The 18,923-nt window shown below is 39.8% G+C and overlaps 1 protein-coding gene across 3 annotated transcripts in view; it reads right to left on the bottom strand.

Moving 5' to 3' along the window:
- UTP20 (UTP20 small subunit processome component) overlaps positions 1–18,923 on the bottom strand; it is a 91,655-nt gene that overhangs the window by 28,462 nt on the left and 44,270 nt on the right. For all 3 annotated transcript variants that reach the window (XM_037067808.1, XM_037067809.1, XM_037067810.1), the window contains exons 28-38: positions 15,740–15,883; positions 14,962–15,041; positions 9,782–9,999; positions 9,129–9,273; positions 7,981–8,068; positions 6,000–6,143; positions 5,831–5,881; positions 5,571–5,723; positions 3,643–3,798; positions 3,177–3,317; positions 2,598–2,735 (exon numbers count right to left, since the gene is read on the bottom strand). In XM_037067808.1, coding sequence (XP_036923703.1) covers positions 2,598–2,735; positions 3,177–3,317; positions 3,643–3,798; positions 5,571–5,723; positions 5,831–5,881; positions 6,000–6,143; positions 7,981–8,068; positions 9,129–9,273; positions 9,782–9,999; positions 14,962–15,041; positions 15,740–15,883 — 1,458 coding nt within the window. The remainder of the gene's footprint in view (positions 1–2,597; positions 2,736–3,176; positions 3,318–3,642; positions 3,799–5,570; positions 5,724–5,830; positions 5,882–5,999; positions 6,144–7,980; positions 8,069–9,128; positions 9,274–9,781; positions 10,000–14,961; positions 15,042–15,739; positions 15,884–18,923) is intronic.

The following is an 18,923-nucleotide window of genomic DNA, read 5'->3' as shown; positions in this document are numbered from 1 at the left end:
ACGTTCGAAAGCACACTCCTCGAAGACCTCTCTTCCCTTCCATGACAGAGAACAGTGACTGGATTTGCCCTCACACGGTAAACCAGAAAAGCAGACAAGAACATACGAGACAATGGTTTTCAGACTTCAGGTATCACACAGGACAGGACAGTGTCCCGGGCAGGAAGGTTAACAAATGACAAGCACCTTGCAATCACCCCCGTCACTGTGTGGAGAGAACTGTCAGGTCCTAGACAGAAGGGAAACCCAGGAAGGCCCTGTCCTGTGTGAAGGAGGTGGAGTGGAGGAAACAGCTGTCAGAGTCCAGGGGCCTGAGCACCAGAGAGGAGAGCGCTACCTAGACAGGGAATCTGCACAGGTATAAAAAGTAGCAGAAAAATAATCTCTAACGAGAAGAAAAATACCAACTGCCAGAAACAGACCCAGGGGTGACAGGGGTGACAGACTTAGAAGGTGAAGGTAGTGAAACAACTGACATAATTTTATTCCATGTGATCAAGGATGGAGAGAAAAACATGGGCATATTGAGGAGAAACACGTAAGGTATAAAAACGGCCCAAACTGAACTTCTGGAAATGGAAAAAACAATTTGTGAGGGACAACACGCAGATGGAATTAAAAGCAGGTAAGATAGTATGGAAGAAAAGATGAGTGTGCTTGAAGACACAGCAATAGAAAATAAAACAAAATGAAAACCTTAACAAAATGTTCAAGGAAAGAGCTTAAATGAGTTATGGACAACTTGGAGTGGCCTAATATACCTGGGGTCTCCCAAGGCAAGACGGAAACCCAAAAATATCTTTGAAAAAACAAGCACCCAAACTTCTGAAGTTTGATGAAAAGTACAAACCCATAAATCCAAGAAGCTAAATTAACTTCAAGCACAAGAAACACGAAGGACTACAGTAAGATACATTGTAACCAAATGGCTCCCAAGGAGGGACAAAGAGAAAAATTTACAGGCAGCCAAGAAAAGCAAAAACTACATCATACTCAGAAAAACAGAGATAAGAATGACTTCTTGTGGGAAATTATATAACCCAGAAGACAGTAGAGCATTATCTTCATAGTACTGAGAGGAAAACCCTCGAAACATTATCTCCCAAAAGCAAAGGTGAGAAAAGACAAACACTGAAAGAATTGATCACCAGTAGAACTTTCCCACAAAAAAATTAAAGGAAGTCTTCCTTTTAGAAGTAAAGTGATACAGGATTACTATCTGGATCTAAATACGTAAGCAAATAATAAAGACCTTTTCCTTATTTTAGAAGATGTCTTTGAAAGATAATTGTTTAAAGCAAAAGTAACAATGCATTTGCTGTGTGAGTGGTTTAAATCTAATGTAGGGGTAAAACCTATACAATGATAACTAATAAATAGGCAGAGAGGAAACCAAATCTTTAAAGAATAGCTGACTGATCTGATACAAGATAGAAGAAAAGAAAAACAAACTGGGACAAGGGAAAAATAACCAACAAGATCACCGACTTACACCTGATCACATTAGTCACAAAGTTGAATGCAGATAGTTTAACACCAATGAAAAGGCAGAGACTGTCAGACTGGATAAAAACGTCATCCTACTAGAAAACAACTTTAAATGTAAAGTCACAAACAGGTTACAAATAAAAGACTGCTAAAAGATGTATCGTACTAAAGCTGGCCAAACCTAAATACAATTTCTTTTTCCATCTACCCCTCTTCCCTATTTTACTGCCATCACACTCCGAGCTGGTTGTGTTTACTAATTCTTTAAATTGGAATTTAAGGGAGTATTCTTTTATTTATTTACATGATTTTTAAACATTTCTTAATACCCTGAAACAATAGAACAAATATATCCTTGTACAAGACTACGTAATAAATAAAAGTAGAAATTTAAGCCACAAGTCCTGATACTACCTCAATCAGATTTTCTGGGTACTATCTTTCCTTAATCTATTTAATCAATACGTATTTATCACGTCCTTACTATGTGCCAAGCACTGCTTTCTTCTAAGCACGATGTAGCATAATAGTGAAGAAGGTCCCAAGTTCAAACACTGGGTCTGAAACTGCATGCCTCAGAGAAAGTCACATAACCTCACTTTCATCTTGCTCTCTTATGAAACCGTGGTAACAGTCTCTACCAAAAAGGGTTGAGTTGTGGTGAGAAAGAAGTAATATTATGTAGTCAAGCACTTACAATAATGCCTGTGACTGGTACAGTGCTACAGGAAAGGTAGCTGTTGTTTTATTTCATTTCTTATGAGCCCTCTGGGAAGACACCTACTCTGAGCAGTGGAGTTTACGCCCTATGATACAAAATTTAAAAGTATGCTGCCTCGGTAATGTGATCGTTCCTACCAGGGAAAATATCCCGTGGTTGGCCTTCTGTGAACTACTAATATCGAAAACAAAAAGAGCATTTTTTAATTTACAGAGCATTTACTATGTGCCAGGCACCACCCGAAGGGCTTCGGAACTGTCCCAAGCCTCTGAGGTGACATCATTCGTTTAGATGCCACGAAATTCAGATTCCATCCCACCACCTGCACTTTGGAAAGTGTGGCATAGCACAGAAAGAGGGTTATCGGTTTCTGGATCTAATGCCCTACCTTGAGCATTTTCTCATCAAAAACTGGAGTCATAGCATACGGCATGATGTAATTCTGAAGAGATTTAGAAGACAGCACGACTTTGCCTTCCATTAGTTGTTTTGCCAGTTTCTTCAGGGCTCTTGCTCTTCGGTGGATCTATGAGTTAGATAAAGTATGAATCAGTTACTGAATAATCTCACCTACAACCGGCTCCATGTCTGTATCGCGTTCCTTTCGCATGAAAAGATTAAGGAGTAAAACATAGTCTGTGTGTTACATGAGCACACACCTGTGCCTTGACTGGATTCCAGAGACATAATCCGTAGCACTGGTTTAACAACGGATCCCTAAACATTTAAACTTCTTTAGAAATGACAGAGAAAGGTAACGCTATTATTACAGTTTGTAATACCACCAAGAAAATCAGACTCCAGGAAACGAGCATCTCCTATGCAAAGTTGGCTGATAGCACAAAGACCAAGGAATGAGATGCTCACAACTTTCTGACAGATTAAAATACGCCTTTGTAAATGAGACAGAACTGTTTGCAATGCTTATGTGATAGGCAGGGGGTTAGGAAGCAGCAATGTCTTCTACCTGAATGTGCTTCATGTTCTCGAAGAAGTCCATCTCCGGGTCATGACAGTCCGTGAGCTGCACCAAGTCCTTAAACTCTGGCTGATTGGGAAAGGTTTGAACTAAACAAGAAAGCAGTGTGGTATAATCCTGTTGAATGCTCTGCAAATACCAAGTTGAGAAAAGGAACATTTAAAAAAGAATTTGCTTCCAAGATAATACAAAGAAACAGAGCCATTAAGTTTTTTTAAAAAGTAAACATTCCCACTGTATAAACAAACTACATAAAATCATAGAGTGATTGCTCTTTCCATGCCCACTCCCAAATATGTGGTAAATATTTTTACACAATCAAGTATTTTAACGAAATGCACCAATGCTGACTGCTTTTCTAAACAGAGAAAGTAGAGAGAAACAAAAACATACCGAAAAACCACGGACAGTAAGAAGTACATAAAAATAAAGTAACAACTGCAAAGCCCAATACCTCTGTTGGGCTCTTCAGTCCCTTCCTCAATTTCTCCAGGAGCGAACGATGAATGATTTCTCGGTAATCTTTCTCCGTGACATTCAGGGCAGCTAGCCTTTTGATGATACTCATCAAGCACATGCTGGCATTATCACTTAAAGACATGTCTCCTAACTGGAAATTAGAAAAACACCCAAATTATTCTCTGTAACTAAGTATAATAAGGAATACTCTCGTAATGAAAAAGCTCCCAAAATTCTGCCCCCGCACTGTATAAAACTTCCTACTAAGAAATGTCCCACAAGGACCTTATACCTAAGGAAGAACCACACATGGGGTTGTGAGGGATACAGTAAATGACTTCGAAGTACCAGGCTCACGTAGAAGTGTCCCCCAGTTTCAGAAAATGCTATGACATAGACTTTGTAATTCATTTTACTTCTCAAAGCAAACAGTAAATAAAAGGTTCGGTAAGCTGTTTTCAATATCCAGTACTAGATGACCAATGAAAATGACCAGTTGGCAGGTTATAATTCTGGTTAGTTGCACTTGAGTGCCTGGTTCAAGAATGTAAGCAGTGAGTAGGGTGGGGGGGGGGGCGGGGACGGCGGGGGGGGAGTATTTCCAAATCTGCCCAATAGGAGGCAATTTAGAATTCCCTGTGTTGGAGAAAATGAAAGAAAGAACCTCCCTCCAAAACAAAACAAAACAAAAACACACAAATAAAGAATTCCTTGCATTAAACTTGACATGATATATAGAGAATGAGACCCAAATGGTGAGATTACTTTTTCATATTTCAGATAATCCTTAGTATCAAATGAATAACTATAAAACACCACAAAGAAATTACTGATGCCATTACATGATTAACTATTAATTAAGGACTTCAGTCCCCCCAGTTTGGGGTCTCAATTCAGTTCAGAAACTTGGTACTTAATATAGTTTCACTTCTTTTTATTTCTACTATATCAATATGAGAGACAAAACTGTCAAGTACTTAGCTATGTGACTTAAAAAAATTGAGATATAACTGACATACCATAAAATTTACCCTTTTAAAGTATACAATTCAGCAATTTTTAGCATATTCAGAAGGTGGTGCAACCATCACCACTATCTAAACTCAGAATATTTTTTTTTAGCTTCACCTGAGGACATTTTTTTCCATGCTTTTAGGAAGAGAGGAAGGGAGGGAGAGAAACATCACTATGAGAGAGGAGCGTCAATTTGGTTGCCTTCCATATGCACCTGCATCAGGGATTGAACCTGCAACCTAGGCATATGTCCTGACCAGGAAATGAACCTGCAACCTTTCAGTTACTGGATGACGCTCCAACCAACTGAGCTACACCAGCAGGGATAACTTCAGAACATTTTCGTCACCCCCAAAAGAAACCCTGTACCAGTCAGCAGTCACTCCCCATCCCTCCCTCCCCCTGGAGCCACTGGTAACCCCTAATTTAATTTCTGCCTCTATGGATTCCTCTATTCTAATACACAGCTTTCTGACTTCTACATATATTATTTTATTCAAAATCTTAGTCTTTCAAATCATGCAAATAACAATCAGGAATATTCTGCAACTAAAATAAATTTTATATTAAAAAACCTGGCCCTGGCTGGTGTAGCTCAGTGGATTGAGCACGGGCCTGCGAACCAGGCGATCGCGGTTCGATTCCCAGTCAGGGCACATGCTTGGGTTGCAGGCCAGTTTCCGGCAGGGACTAGTTCCCTGCAGGGGATGCACGAGAAGCAACCATACATTGATGTTTCCTTCCTTTCTCCTTCCTTTCCCCTCTGAAGATAAGTAAATAAAATATTTAAAAAAAAAAACAAAAAAACCTTTGCCCTCCTCAAAACACAAGTTAAGAAATTAGATCATGCAGTTGTATTATCAAAACATTAAAAAAAACAATTCACAAAGTTCAGCTATAAACACCTACCTCCAGATTATAGAAACAATTATGCATCACTGGAACGAGGTAGTTAACGTCCACGGTCTGCATCTCTTTGATGTAGGAGGTGATGGTCTGGAACGCTGAGAAGCGGACATCGAAGTTGATGTCATCCAGATGTCTTTGATCAAAGGCATTGAGCTACGAGAAATGCCGTTGAAACCACGTAAGTGAAGGCATATAAATCTTAAATAAACAGAATTGACAGCATTATTGAAACAGAAGTGAAATAAGATTTTCTTTCTTACCTTGACAACATCAGTGATATATTTTAACCCACTCTCAAAATCAGAAAGAGTCTAAAAGGAATGACAACAGTGTATGAGTGAATAAGACCTTAACTTCTCTGCCCACCCCCTGTCAATTCCCTGCTCCCACTCCCAGAGGTGATTCAGGGTAAAAATGAGCATCACAGACCTGGAAAATTGTGCAAAGCAATTGTCTTGACAGCTTATTCTTAATAACCGAGAAGAGTTTTGCTAGAGGCTTGAGGAAGCTTGTAGGTTCCAGACAATGTTTTAACAGGTTTTGTACTGTCACCAGAATATCAACCTCTGTATCCTTAAGAAGGAACATTAAGAACAATTACAGTTCAGTGATTTATAAAACTGGTCAACTTGGCTTAAATACATTATAGCACAGAAAACAAATAATTATGTGCACAGCAAAGGAAATAATCAACAAAATAAAAAGACAACCCATAGAAAAGTAGAACATATTTGCCTATATATCTGATAGGGGGTTAATACCCAAAATTTATAAAGCACTTCCAAAACTCAATACTAAAAAAACCAAACAATCCAATGAAACATGTGTAAAGGACCTGAACAGACACTTCTCCAAAAAGGACATACAGATACAATAGACATATGAAAAGATGCTCGATATCATTAATCATCAGAGAAATGCAAATTAAAATCACAATGAGATATAACTTCGTACCAATCAGAATGGCTACCATCAATACATCAGCAAACAAGTGCTGGGGAGCATGTGGAGAAAGGGGAACCCTTTTGAGCTGTTGAAAAGATTGCAGTTTGGTGCAGCCACTGTGGAAAACAGTATGGAAACACCTCAAAAAATTAAAAATGGATCTGTCTTTTGACCCAGCAATTCCACTTCTGGGAATATATCCGAAGGAACCTTACATTAATTCAAGAGAACATAAGCACACCTATGGTCACTGCAGCATTATTTACAATCGCCAAGACATGGAAGCAGCCCAAGTGTCCATCAGTAGGATGAGTGGCTAAAACAACAATAGGATATTTACACAATGGAATATTATTTGGTCATAAAAAAAAATTCACCCTTCATGACAGTATGGATGGATCTGGAGAACATGATGCTAAGTGAAATAAGCCAGTAAGAGGAAGACAAATACCATATGATCTCACTCATATGTGGAATCTAATGAACAAACTGAACTAACAAACGAAAACAGAGATGGACTCAGATGGACAGCAGATAACAGCTAGTGGGGGCAGGGGAGGTGAGAAGTGGAAGGGCTGAGCAGAAAGGAACAAGGACTCATGGACAACAGGGTGGTCATTGCTGCGGGAGGGGGTATAAGGGAAGTAAATGGTACTGGAAAATACAATAAAGATTAAATTTAAAACAATTATGAATAAGAAGTAAAACTAGTTATGGGAAAAGTTATTCCATAGCCTTTTAAAAGTTCTTAGTCATCTTAACATAAAACCCACAATAATGTCCATTAACAATTTCTTTCTTTAATTCTAATAGAAAATACGCACGGTTTTGAAACAAACTTTCTTCTACTGCAAAGCCAAGAACAGCCAAGAAAAATGAGCTTGAAGAAAAACGCACACCTCAGATCGTCTCCAGATCTGTGGTCTTCTAACTGAATTACTATTCCATAATGGATGTTCAGTGTGACTACTAAGGCCTTACAAATGAGTTTGGGCCACAGAAGACTCTTTTTATCAAGTCTGAACTAGGGGTTGAAAATCATATCAGAAGCTCTTAGCTATGTCTACATATTAAAATAGTCTGACTTTTCATTCAGCTTTGCCACTGTGATCCACATTTAAGATTATACAATGCACTTCTTGGGCTCCAGATTTATTACTCTTCAAAGTCGGACAGGAAAAAAAAAATCCTGAAATGGATGAGAAGCTAAACAGAGGAAACCAACGGGCTAACACTTTTACTGTTATGGTAGATGGTGATGTCTCCACATTCCTGCCTGCTCGCATTCCTGATTCTGTCCCAATTTTTCTCTTCTATTTTCAATTTTATATTCCTATTTAAAGTCTTTTCACAAATACTTTAAGACAAATACATCACAGACGCCAACCAATAAAAATTCCTGTTCAGAGATAAGCCTAATAAAGTGCCACTTCAAAGACAAAGTGCATGCTCTGTGCATTTATACCTGAGGGACATTGCCACGGTGGAGGAAAGGAAGCAGGAGTGTGATGAGCAGAGAACTCTGTTCTTTGTCTTTCATCAGTTTGCTGATTCTAGAGAAGGAAAAAACCTGGTAGGTAAGAGAAGTACACAAACTGAGAGTATTTCTCTAAAGAGTTACTTTTTGTAGAAAAACATCAGGGAGGAAAGAAAGGCCCAGGCGACGTTTAAGCGTGTGTGCGTGTATAAAACGTCCCACTCAGTAGTGAGCAGTGCTGCTTCTCTCCAGCTGCAGACTCGGGCTACTGTACTATCGTTTTTTGTGACATCTGATTGGGCAGGGGGGTTAGGGTAAAAGCCAGGGCTGGAATCTGGCAATTAGTCATTTCTTAGTTCAAGGAAATTACATTTTTAAATGCCAAGATTGGTTCAAGAATATATAAAGCAGTACAGTGTAACTCCCACCACAGCTCTACAATGAAGGATTTACAAGCTCCATTTTCCCAGAGAAAGCGGAGACTCAGGTCGATTCACCCAGCCGGGCAGGGGCAGGACAGTTCTTTCAGACACTGACTGGTCTTTCTGGTGCCTCACCTGTCATCACCTTTGCACTACCACGGCCCGTGACAAAACTTAATGAGTGTATTTAGTGTGCTTCCCGCTCTGTGGGATTTTGAAGTACAGCAGTATAAATAAAATATTTCAAAGAAGTTTCTGGAAGGTTCTAACATATCATTTTGCTGTTGCTGAGAGTAACAAAAAAATAAAATAAACTTTCAACAATCAAGTCCTAATACAATTACAGCTTAAGGTACAATCATATTTTTGTACTCATGTTTACTGATCTTGTACTTTGGAGAAATCATAATTATATATACTATTAGATCTATTGCCAAAGAGAATCTTAAAAGACCTTTGTGAGATCTACTTGAAACAGAACAAACTTGTTCTTTCATGTAACTCAAAATTGTAACTGAACAAAACACAGAAAGGCAAATGAAGCGAATCTATGAGTCCACTTTAGAATTCTGCAGTCCATTCTTTTTTTAGTTATGAAGGCAGACACCATAAAAGGTTTCTAATTAATACTCCAGCAGAGAAACGCAACTCTACATTAACCTAAAACAAAGCCGTGGGCGGTAATGTTATCTTTTAAAGACATGTATCACTTACTTGGAAAGAATGCCAAGTTCCTTACTGACTTGTGTCCTGTGCTTTTTCTTTTTCACTTTCTCTGTGCTTATTGTAGTTTTGCTGAGATATTGGAGAATTGCAGGTACATGAGGTAGGATTAATCGTCCTCCTACTGTGATATACTCTGAAATAAACAGTGACAAAAGTTTTGGTTTTAACGAACTATTCTCTTAAAGGATAATTGTACAGTACCTTCATAATGACAGACAAGGGAAGTACTCAACTATGAAAATTTAACAAACTGTAACTCTAAAGATTACGTTACTTTTTTCTTAGACAAAATAGGTGTATCACCAGCTAACCGACAAATGTATATGAGACGCCCCCGAGGCGTTATTTCAACCATTTCTGGGGATGGTGAGAGAACTGGCAGGACAGCACGGCCGGGAGAATTCAGACTGGGCAGTGGGAAGCCCCTGGTGATGGCCTGGAGGACAGTTGAGCTTTCTGGAGCCCAAGTAACCTGCATTTCTACCACTGCAAAGAAAACTCAGTTTATATGAATTGTTAGAGAAAAGGAACTTAACAGCACAAGTTATTCAAAGAGCCAAATTCTACTGACTTTTTCCTTCTTGGGGGAAAAACGCTACCTCCAAAGTCCAGGAATCATATGCTTGGCGCCGCACACATACCATCTGCACTTTCTGGGAACACACATCCCGTCACGGGCAGGCTGGAGACTGTGTCCGTGGGCTCAAAGTCTGGGAGGGAGAGAAGGTCATCGGCTATGTCCATCACAATACTGGCTGTGGCTTCAGAGAGATTCTTTGCTGAGAGAATGGCAAAAACATTGAGCAGGATATCACATTCTGGGTGTCCAGGTTTCTGTTTAGCCAGGAAAGGGAAATATCTGCAATAAAAAAAATACTGAAATAGTCATCTTATTTCTCAGCATTTATTTCTAAAAACATCTTCCACATGAATTTTCATACTGAGTTTAACAAATAGATATGTTTCTGAACATTAGTAAGACACTCAAAAGGGAAATTACTGTAAAATGTAAAATTTGACGGAGAGTAATTTTAGACACCTTACAAACATACAAACTTAGGCACTTTATGTGTTTTTCTCATCTAATCCTCATCAGATCTCTGAGGTAGTATCATTACCTCTACATTCCAGATGAAGAAAAAGACTTGTTCAAAGCCTTTGAGCTAATAAGTGGTAGAGATGAGATTTGAACCACAGATCTCCAAGTCAAAGCCCTTTCTAAAACAAAAATATTAAAGGCGGGCCATTTTTTCCACTGTAAGCATTCTAGAATGTGAATGTTTGTACACGCACACAAATGTAATATGCTACAACATAGGAATTAGGGGCACAGACCAAAACAAACACTTGGTGTGCCAGGACACGCGCTGTTCAGAGATCCGTCCGGGGAGGTGAATGAGTCCATCCCCAACACGAAAAGACTCACGGAGGATGAGAGCACCCTGGCCCACAGACCGGGCAGAGGGCACAAAGGCATGCCAGCCAAGGGCAGATCAGCAGTTGTCTTACAGTTAGAGATGCAACCCTACCACCAGTAGGAAGGTTCAACCTGAAAAATTCGTTACTGGACAAAGAGCTCAGGAACTTTCACATACTGATAGAAAAGTCCTAAGAAATATTCTTCAAACATTTTTGTCTAATAGGTAGTGGGCATAGTATGGACAGACACCAAGGAAGGCACTCTAGATATTATTTCCATTTTACAGGTGGCAAAACCAAGGCTCAGAAAGAGCAGAGGGATGCTAGGTCTTGAATCTAGGTTTGTGTGGCTTCACAGACCCCTCTTACCCATTATGTTTAGTTTGTCTTAAATTTTTTTTCAAGCAGAAAAGGTGAGAGAACTGCTTTCTTTTTTTCAAAGTTTTATTTTTTTGAGTAATTTTATTGATTATGCTATTACAATTGTTCCATTTTTTCTCCCCTTTATTCCCCTCTTCTACCAGCATTCCCCCACTTTAGTTCATGTCCATGGGTCATACACATAAGTTCTTTGGCTTCTCCATTTCCTGCACGATTCTTAACCCCCATCTGTTTTGTACCTACCATTTATGCTTCTTATTCCCTGTACCTTTTCTCCCATTCTCCCCTCCCCCCTCCCCACTAATAACCCTCCATGTGATCTCCATTTCTGTGATTCTGTTCCTGTTCTAGTTGTTTGCTTAGTTTGTTTTTATTTTGGTTGTTGATAGTTGTGAGTTTGTTGTCATTTCACTGTTCATTGTTTTTGATCATCTTTTTTTCTTAGATAAGCCCCTTCAACATTTCATATAATAAGGGCTTGGTTGGTGATGATGAACTCCTTTAACCTGACCTTATCTGGGAAGCACTTTATCTGCCCTTCCATTCTAAATGAGAGCTTTGCTGGATAGAGCAACCTTGGATGTAGGTTCTTGCCTTTCATGACTCGGAATACTCCTTTCCAGCCCCTTCTTGCCTGTAAGGTCACTTTTGAGAAAACAGCTGATAGTCTCAAGGGAACTCCTTTGTAGCTAAGTAACTGTCTCCTTTTCTCTTGATGCTTTTAAGATTCTCTCCTTCTCTTTAATCTTCAGTAATGTAATTATGATGTGCCTTGGTGTGTGCTTCCCTGGGCCCAACTTCTGTGGGAATCTCTGAGCTTCCTGGACTTCCTGGAAGTCTATTTCCTTTGCCAGAATGGGGAAGTTCTCCATGATTTTTTCAAATAAGTTTTCAATTTCTCACTCCTCCTCTTCTCTTTCTGGCACTCCTATTATTTGGATGTTGGAACATTTAAAGTTGTCCTGCAGGTTCCTAAGCCTCTCCTCATTTTTTTGAATTCTTGTTTCTTCATTCTCTTGTGGTTGAATGTTTATTTCTTCCTTCTGCTCCAAATCACTGATTTGAGTCCTAGTTTCGCTCTCTTTACTGTTGGTTCCCTTGTCTATTGCACTTTATTTCACTTTTCATAGCCTTAACATATTTCTCCATTTTGTGACCATACTCAACCATTTCTGTGAGCATCCTGACCACCAGTGTTTTGAACTCTGTATCTGATAGGTTGGCTATCTCTTCATCACTTAATTCTATTTTTGGAGTTTTAATATTTTCTTTTATTGGGGCCTTTTTTTTTTGTCTCAATGCCTGTTATGTTGTAAGGAGTGGAGCCTTAGGTGTTCACCAGGGCAGGGCAACCCATGTCACTGCATTGTGGTGCAGGGGTCCACAGTGCCATTTGCTCAGCTCTTGGCCAGCTTTCAGTCATTTCCCCCACTACACACAAGCAATTGGGTCCTTCTGGTGCTGATTCCTGGTGGGTGGGTTTGTGTACATTCTAGGACTCTGGGGCTCTCTCCAGCAAACTCTCCTGTGAGTCTCCTGTGACTCCCAGGAGGGAGTTTTGAGGCTTTATTTCCTGTGCTGGAACCCTGGGTTGCATGGTCTATCTCGCTCCCCAGTTGCTCCTCCCAGTTTATCTGCACATAAAGGTGGGACCTCCTGGTCTACCAGCTGCTGCCTTGCTGTATGGCCTCTCTGCCTGTCTCCACCCCTCCTACCAGTCTGAATGAATGTTTCTTCTTTAACCCCTTGGTTGTCAGACTTCCATACAATTTGATTTTCTGGAAGTTTTGGTCTCTTTGTTTTTAAATTTGTTGTTGTCCTTTTTTTTTGGTTGTGCGAGGAGGCAAAGTGCATCTACCTATGCCTCCATTCTGGCTGTAAGAAGAAACTGTATTCAACTTCAAGGTCCTAGGCAAAGGCCCATCAAATCTAACACAATTTCTAAGGGTGTTTCTTGAACACTGTAACTGATGTTCCACTTGGACATGCTCCATGCTTAAGTGTATGGCTCAATCAGAAACTTTGATCACTTATTCAATGTGCAATGAATATTGATTAACCACAGATTAAGAGAGGTAACCTTCTGCGGAAGAAGATACAATAGTGAACACAAAACTGTCTCTGCCCAGACAGAGACAGCTGCAGGCAGGGAAGCTATGGAGACAGAAGAGTGCAAGGCAGTGTGCAGTCACAGGGCCTTCCAGGAGAGGTAAGAGCTCAGGGGAAAGGACTGGGCCATATGGGGGCGTCACGGCCAGAACCAGAAGAGGTATTAAGAAAGTGGCCAGGCCCCTAGCTGTGTGGCTCAGTTGGTTTGGGCATCATCCTGCAAACTGAAAGGTCTCTTGTTCGATTCCCGGTCAAGGCACATGCCTGGGATACAGGTTCAGTCCCAGGTTGGGGTGCATGTGGAAGGTAAGTGATTGACGTTTTCCCCTCACATCCATGTTTTTCTCCCTGTCTTTCTCCCTCCCCTCCCTTCTCTCTAAAATCAAAAATAAAGTAAAATTTAAAAAAAATAGAGAGTGTGGCCAGGGACAATTCTGTTTATGGCTTAATAATCTGTAGCATCTCTTTTCACCTTCAGAAATGCTTTAGTTTGGACAAGTGAGGTGGATCTACACTCTGAGAAGGACCCAACCAACAGAAAACTATTGTGAGTCACTATCGTGAAAGTCCGTCATGGATTATTTGCATAAAAATTACACAAACATAAAACATTTCTCAAGTGTGCCTGTGAAGTGCTGCTTATAAATATCCAGCGATAAAGCAAGATAAGAAAGTGCATTCTCAAATTGAGAAATAAATGAAAAGAGCCCTTCCTACCAGTAATAAGTATACCAGACTTTCCCATGGAGAACAACGTCAAGGGCTGTGGTTTGGTTTTGAAGACTATTTAACCACATGGGGAAATGTTCATGACATTTCCATGAAAAAACAAAAATCATGGTCCATGAAAAAACAAAATGGTCCATGAAAAAACAAAATCAAAAGATCATACAGTATGATCCCAACTTTGTAAAAACTGATGCCAAGATTTTAACATCATTGAATAATTCTGAAAAATATTTTATCCGATCTTTCCTTCTTCAAAATAAATTAGAGCAACATTAAGTCAGTTGCCATCACCAAGATAACTGCATAGGTGAGTTCCCACACTTCTCAGTAAATATGCACTTGGTCTGTAACATGGCACCTCTGAACCATCAGGAGATAAAGGCTCTGTGCACGGCCTTTGTCAGAAATGAACATCCTGTATGACAACCAAACAGTATGTATGGTTCAGTGGGACTTTACAAAGAACAGAAGAGATGCAGAAACATCTAAAATGCCTGTGAAATTTTTCTGATTTTAAAGGGAACTGGGAAAAGGACAAAGAATGCCAATTACAAACCAGCTTTTATTTCCAAGAAAGCATGCAGAAAGCGGTAGTATTTATGTGCTGATTTCACTATCTGCTGTGTTTCACATTCTGATTTTCCATTTGCCAGCCCAATCAAACTGCTAACTCAATTATTAACCAATGGAAGAAGATCCCTATCAATTCTGGTACTTCTGATTTTCAAGTTTTAATGAAACTGTAAAAAGAGCAACATGAAAATTTTGACAAAAATGCTTTACAACTTTACATTAAATTGCAAAATGTTATTTCATCTATTTTCTCCTTTTTGGAATCATAAATCATGCAAATGCTCAAAGACAAGGCATGCAAAGCCCCCCCACCCCCACTCTGGCCCACCCAAACCTGCACGTGCCACAGCACCTCAACAGCGTCTTGTGTGTCCTAGACATTTTCTGCTGCATTTCGCATCTGCACACGTGTACATGCACTTTCAGGAACTACACTACACATATTGGTCAGCAGCAGTGTTTTGCTTTAAACCATGTTTTTTGAGATTCAATTTCCTTATTCTCTTTAACCGCACTTTCAGTAGTTCACTGCGTGGAAAGACCGTAAGTTACATTATTAGTGACCCTGACTAACATAATCTGCCCTTTTGGAAGGGGGAGAAGGCCATACCTCGCATTTCTGCTCCAGACACTTATTAGTTTCAGCAGAGGAGTAGGAGAGTATTGGCTCTCGGATCCAAGCCTGCTGATCTAGGACACAAAATAAAAACAGAATGTAAGATAAAAACATACACAGAATTGTAGAAATATAACCACCAAAAAGCTTGAACAAGCACAGAAACTGCACCAGAGGATGAAAGAGCCAAGACGCAGAGATCAGCGGTTAAAGGAGAGACTGAGGAAAACGCAGGCAATCCAAAATAACACCTACAAGGGAAACCGGCAAAGCAGCGCATGCACACGCTAGACACTTGAGGAACCAGGCAGTTGAGGCTTCGCCTGCTCAGAGATGACAGATTCAAGCAGCTAGAGATCCTTCCTAAAGTTAAGGCTCTGCTACAGTCTGCTTTGCTACAACCAGTCTTAGCTATTACCAAGTGGTTACAACCAGAGAATCAAACAAGAGAATGTGTAACAAAAACATGTGTATTTTCCCTCATGCTAAAAATACACAATGATGTGTCTCTTGTTAAAATCTAGAGACACATCATGGGAGATGCTAAAAAGGTATCTTACATTTGCTTAAGAGACACAATCAGATTCAAATTAGCCTTAAGAATAAATGCCACGGTATTGCAGAAACTGCTCTTGAGCTTTAGGTGGTAGCCTTGATGTAAAAGAAAAGACCATGACAGGCATTCACATGTGGGTTTGAAGCCCATGCTGGTACAGTAATGACAAGGGAAGAAGCAAAGGTATCCAGGTGGAATGTAGAAATCAAGATTTACCTGAGGCCAAACTACACCATGAAATACGGCATCAATTTCTTCTGTTCTGAACTGATAGGACTCCCAATCCAAAAAGATATCAGTTACCATTTTGATTCCAAGACGTCTTAAATTTTTCAGTGGGTTGATAAACCTCAGCTGTATCTGTAAAACAAAGATCTTCTATTTAAAAAATGTGATAGACATCATTTTAATCCTTGACTTCTCAGGGAAGTGCTCTTGCTCAGACAGCCAAGAAACAAACTGGAAATCTTGCTATTAAGTCTGTTGACTTTGGTTCTGATTCACAAGGAAAGGTCAACTGAGCAAGTCATACTGGTTTTTTCATTGAACAAGATGTGGAAGCAGAGACCTAAAAAATCTGATGGAGAGATATGCTCCACCATCACTGCCCAGTAAAATCACACTAGAGTATCCTCAGAAGAAAAAAACCCACAACTTGAACAACTGTTTTGTTTCCACATTGTTTTACTTTTCTATTGAAGGCATTGTCTCAAATGAAATTCTGATTTCTGCCCTGGCTGGTCTGGCTCAATAGACTGAGTGCCAGCCTGTGAACTGAAAGGTCACCTATTCAATTCTGTCAGGGCACATGCCTGGGTTGCAGGCCAGGTCCCCCGTTGGGAACATGCAGGAGGCAACCGATCGATGTATCTCTCACGCATCCATATTTCTCTCCCTCTCTCTACCTCCCCCTCTCTATAAAAAATAAAATAAAATAAAACATTTTTAAAATCCTGATTTCTTCCTATGAACAGAACATTCAACCAAAAACCGTATTTTTTTTGCCATCACAAAGCCTTAGATGAAAGAAAAAACCTTCATTTCAAATAAAAGTCACATTCTTTTAAAAAATGTATTTATGTTTAGAGTGAGGGGAACAGAGGGAGAAAGGAGGTAGAGAAACACTGATGTGAGAAGCACTGACCAGTTGCCTCTCGAATGCCCCAACCAGGAACCAAGCCTGCAACCCAGGTATGCGCCCTGACCAGGAATCGAACTACTGATCTTCTGCTCCACAGGACTACGCCCAACCAACAAAGCCACACTAGTAAGAGCCCTTTTTATTTCCACATTTGTATTATTATTTTTACCTAAACTAGGTGTTTTTAATTATCCTTGTTAAAACTAGTCTTAAGATTTCACGCTTTCTCCATACAGTGGAATACTTTGTGCGGTAAAAGAAAATCAGCCAAATAAATTAAGGTATGAGAGGATCTCCAAATATGTAATTCAAAGAAAAGTACAATTTGGAAGACAGTGACATTTGTCCCATAGAGGCACTGAGGCTGGACTGGGGGACGTCTGAACTGACAGAGACTTCTGCTGTAGCAGAGACGGCGTCTTCCGCTGGCACCCCCTCCTCTGCGCAGGGACAGCAATCACAAAACACGGGGGTGCCCTGTTCAGGGTCCGAGCAGGACAATTCATCGAGCCCCCACCTATGGGTCTAACGGTATGACAGCCACTATCTTGGCCTCAGCTTAAAATCTTTTGAAGGAAAATTTGTTAAATTATATAAGAGACTGAAAATGCCAAAGACATCCAAGAGGGAGGAATTATAAATTCGAGAAGGGTAAATAAAGTTTCATGGAAGAGGCAGAATTTCTACTGGATCTCAAAGGATGCAGAGGTTCGGGCCAGGCAGAGAGAGAAAAAGGCCAAACAGGGCAGTTTCTCCCGAGCACAGAATGTTGCAAAAACCAAACATAGTGGGGAAGATTCAACCCCTAAATGTTTTTCTACTTGATGAATATACTGTGAACTCTGGATTTATAAGTGACAACTTATTTTTACATATGACTTTAAATACCTCTATCAAAACCTAAAACCCCCCTGCATATTAGGAAGATCACACTGATGCTCTAATAAATAAGTATCAAGTCTCACGGACAAGATATTAAGAAAAAACAAATAGGGGAGTTATTTGTCATGAAAATCTGATATTCTGAACAACAAAAGTGCTTGAATCTGAAAGAGTACATTTTTTATTATTTTTATTTTTTAAAGATTTTATTTATTTACTTCTTAGAGAGAGGGGAATAGAGGGAGAAAGAAAGAGAAACATCAGTGTGCAAGAAATCCACCGACTGGTTGCCTCTCACACGGCCCCAACTGGGGAACTGGCCCTGAACCCAGGCATGTGCCCTGACTGGAAATCAAACCTGCAGCCTTTTGGTTCGCAGACCAGCACTCAGTCCATTGAGCACACCAGCCAGGACTGAAAGCACATTTTAAATTCCAGTGAATAGGAATAAAGATGCCATTACTGTACAAGTTTGAGGAATTTTATTTCACATATCCATCAACTTTCTACCATGTATTTGTGATTAATTATTCACTATACAAGTTATAAAGATAGAGGAAATGACAGGCAAGGATCAGAAGGTGACACAGTTACAAGTCAATTCTGCTTCAATTCTACTGGTAATATTTTCATTATCAGTTGTATCGTGTTTGATAAAAGATAAAAACTGTTACTGATATTTGAAAACAACCTGGTATCATGAACCCCTGGAGCCAGTGTGAAACTAATCTTAGCACACATGGCATCAAATCAGACACCACCCCCGCCCCCAACCTCTTCCCAAATCACACCCATAGACCCCTCTCTATGGGGCAGGATCCCTGAGTTCTAGTCACTTCTGTAACCACAGCACCAGCCGCCCAGTCTACTCAATAACTATTGAGTAAGCTGGAAAAAACTCCACAAGTGAGCAATTGCAAACTTTACTTCCTAGAGGAATAACCAGCATGAGTGAGTTTATGTGTATTTTCAAGTTATTCCATTGTTTAAATGTAGAGAAAAAAACAAAACTAAACCAAAGCAATCCTCACAATACATATTAGATCCTTGGAGGATCTGAAAAACACAAAAAACTAAATGTATCACTTAGCTCAAACACACAAATGTAAAAATGTTATTGTGAAATAATTCTTTACAGCACCTCAAAGAAGTCTTTACATTTGTCCGAAAATTTAGTAAGAAAATAGGAGAACTGCCTACCGCTCATGAAGCTTAGCACCTCACTGGCTAATGAACTGTGACATTGCACAAATGATCCTTTGAGTTACTGACTGTTGACACAGGAGTAAGGCTGTCTTACTGATTAACGTCTAAGTTAACCATAAATTTGGAGGGCTTACAGAGGGTTTATAACATCTTTAACCATCCAGATTTAGT

Source organism: Sturnira hondurensis, unplaced genomic scaffold (genome assembly GCF_014824575.4).
Source record: "Sturnira hondurensis isolate 20B ecotype Veracruz unplaced genomic scaffold, ASM1482457v3 Scaffold0017436, whole genome shotgun sequence".
NCBI classification, from domain to species: Eukaryota; Metazoa; Chordata; class Mammalia; order Chiroptera; family Phyllostomidae; genus Sturnira; species Sturnira hondurensis.
This window is presented reverse-complemented; position numbering and strand designations above follow the sequence as displayed.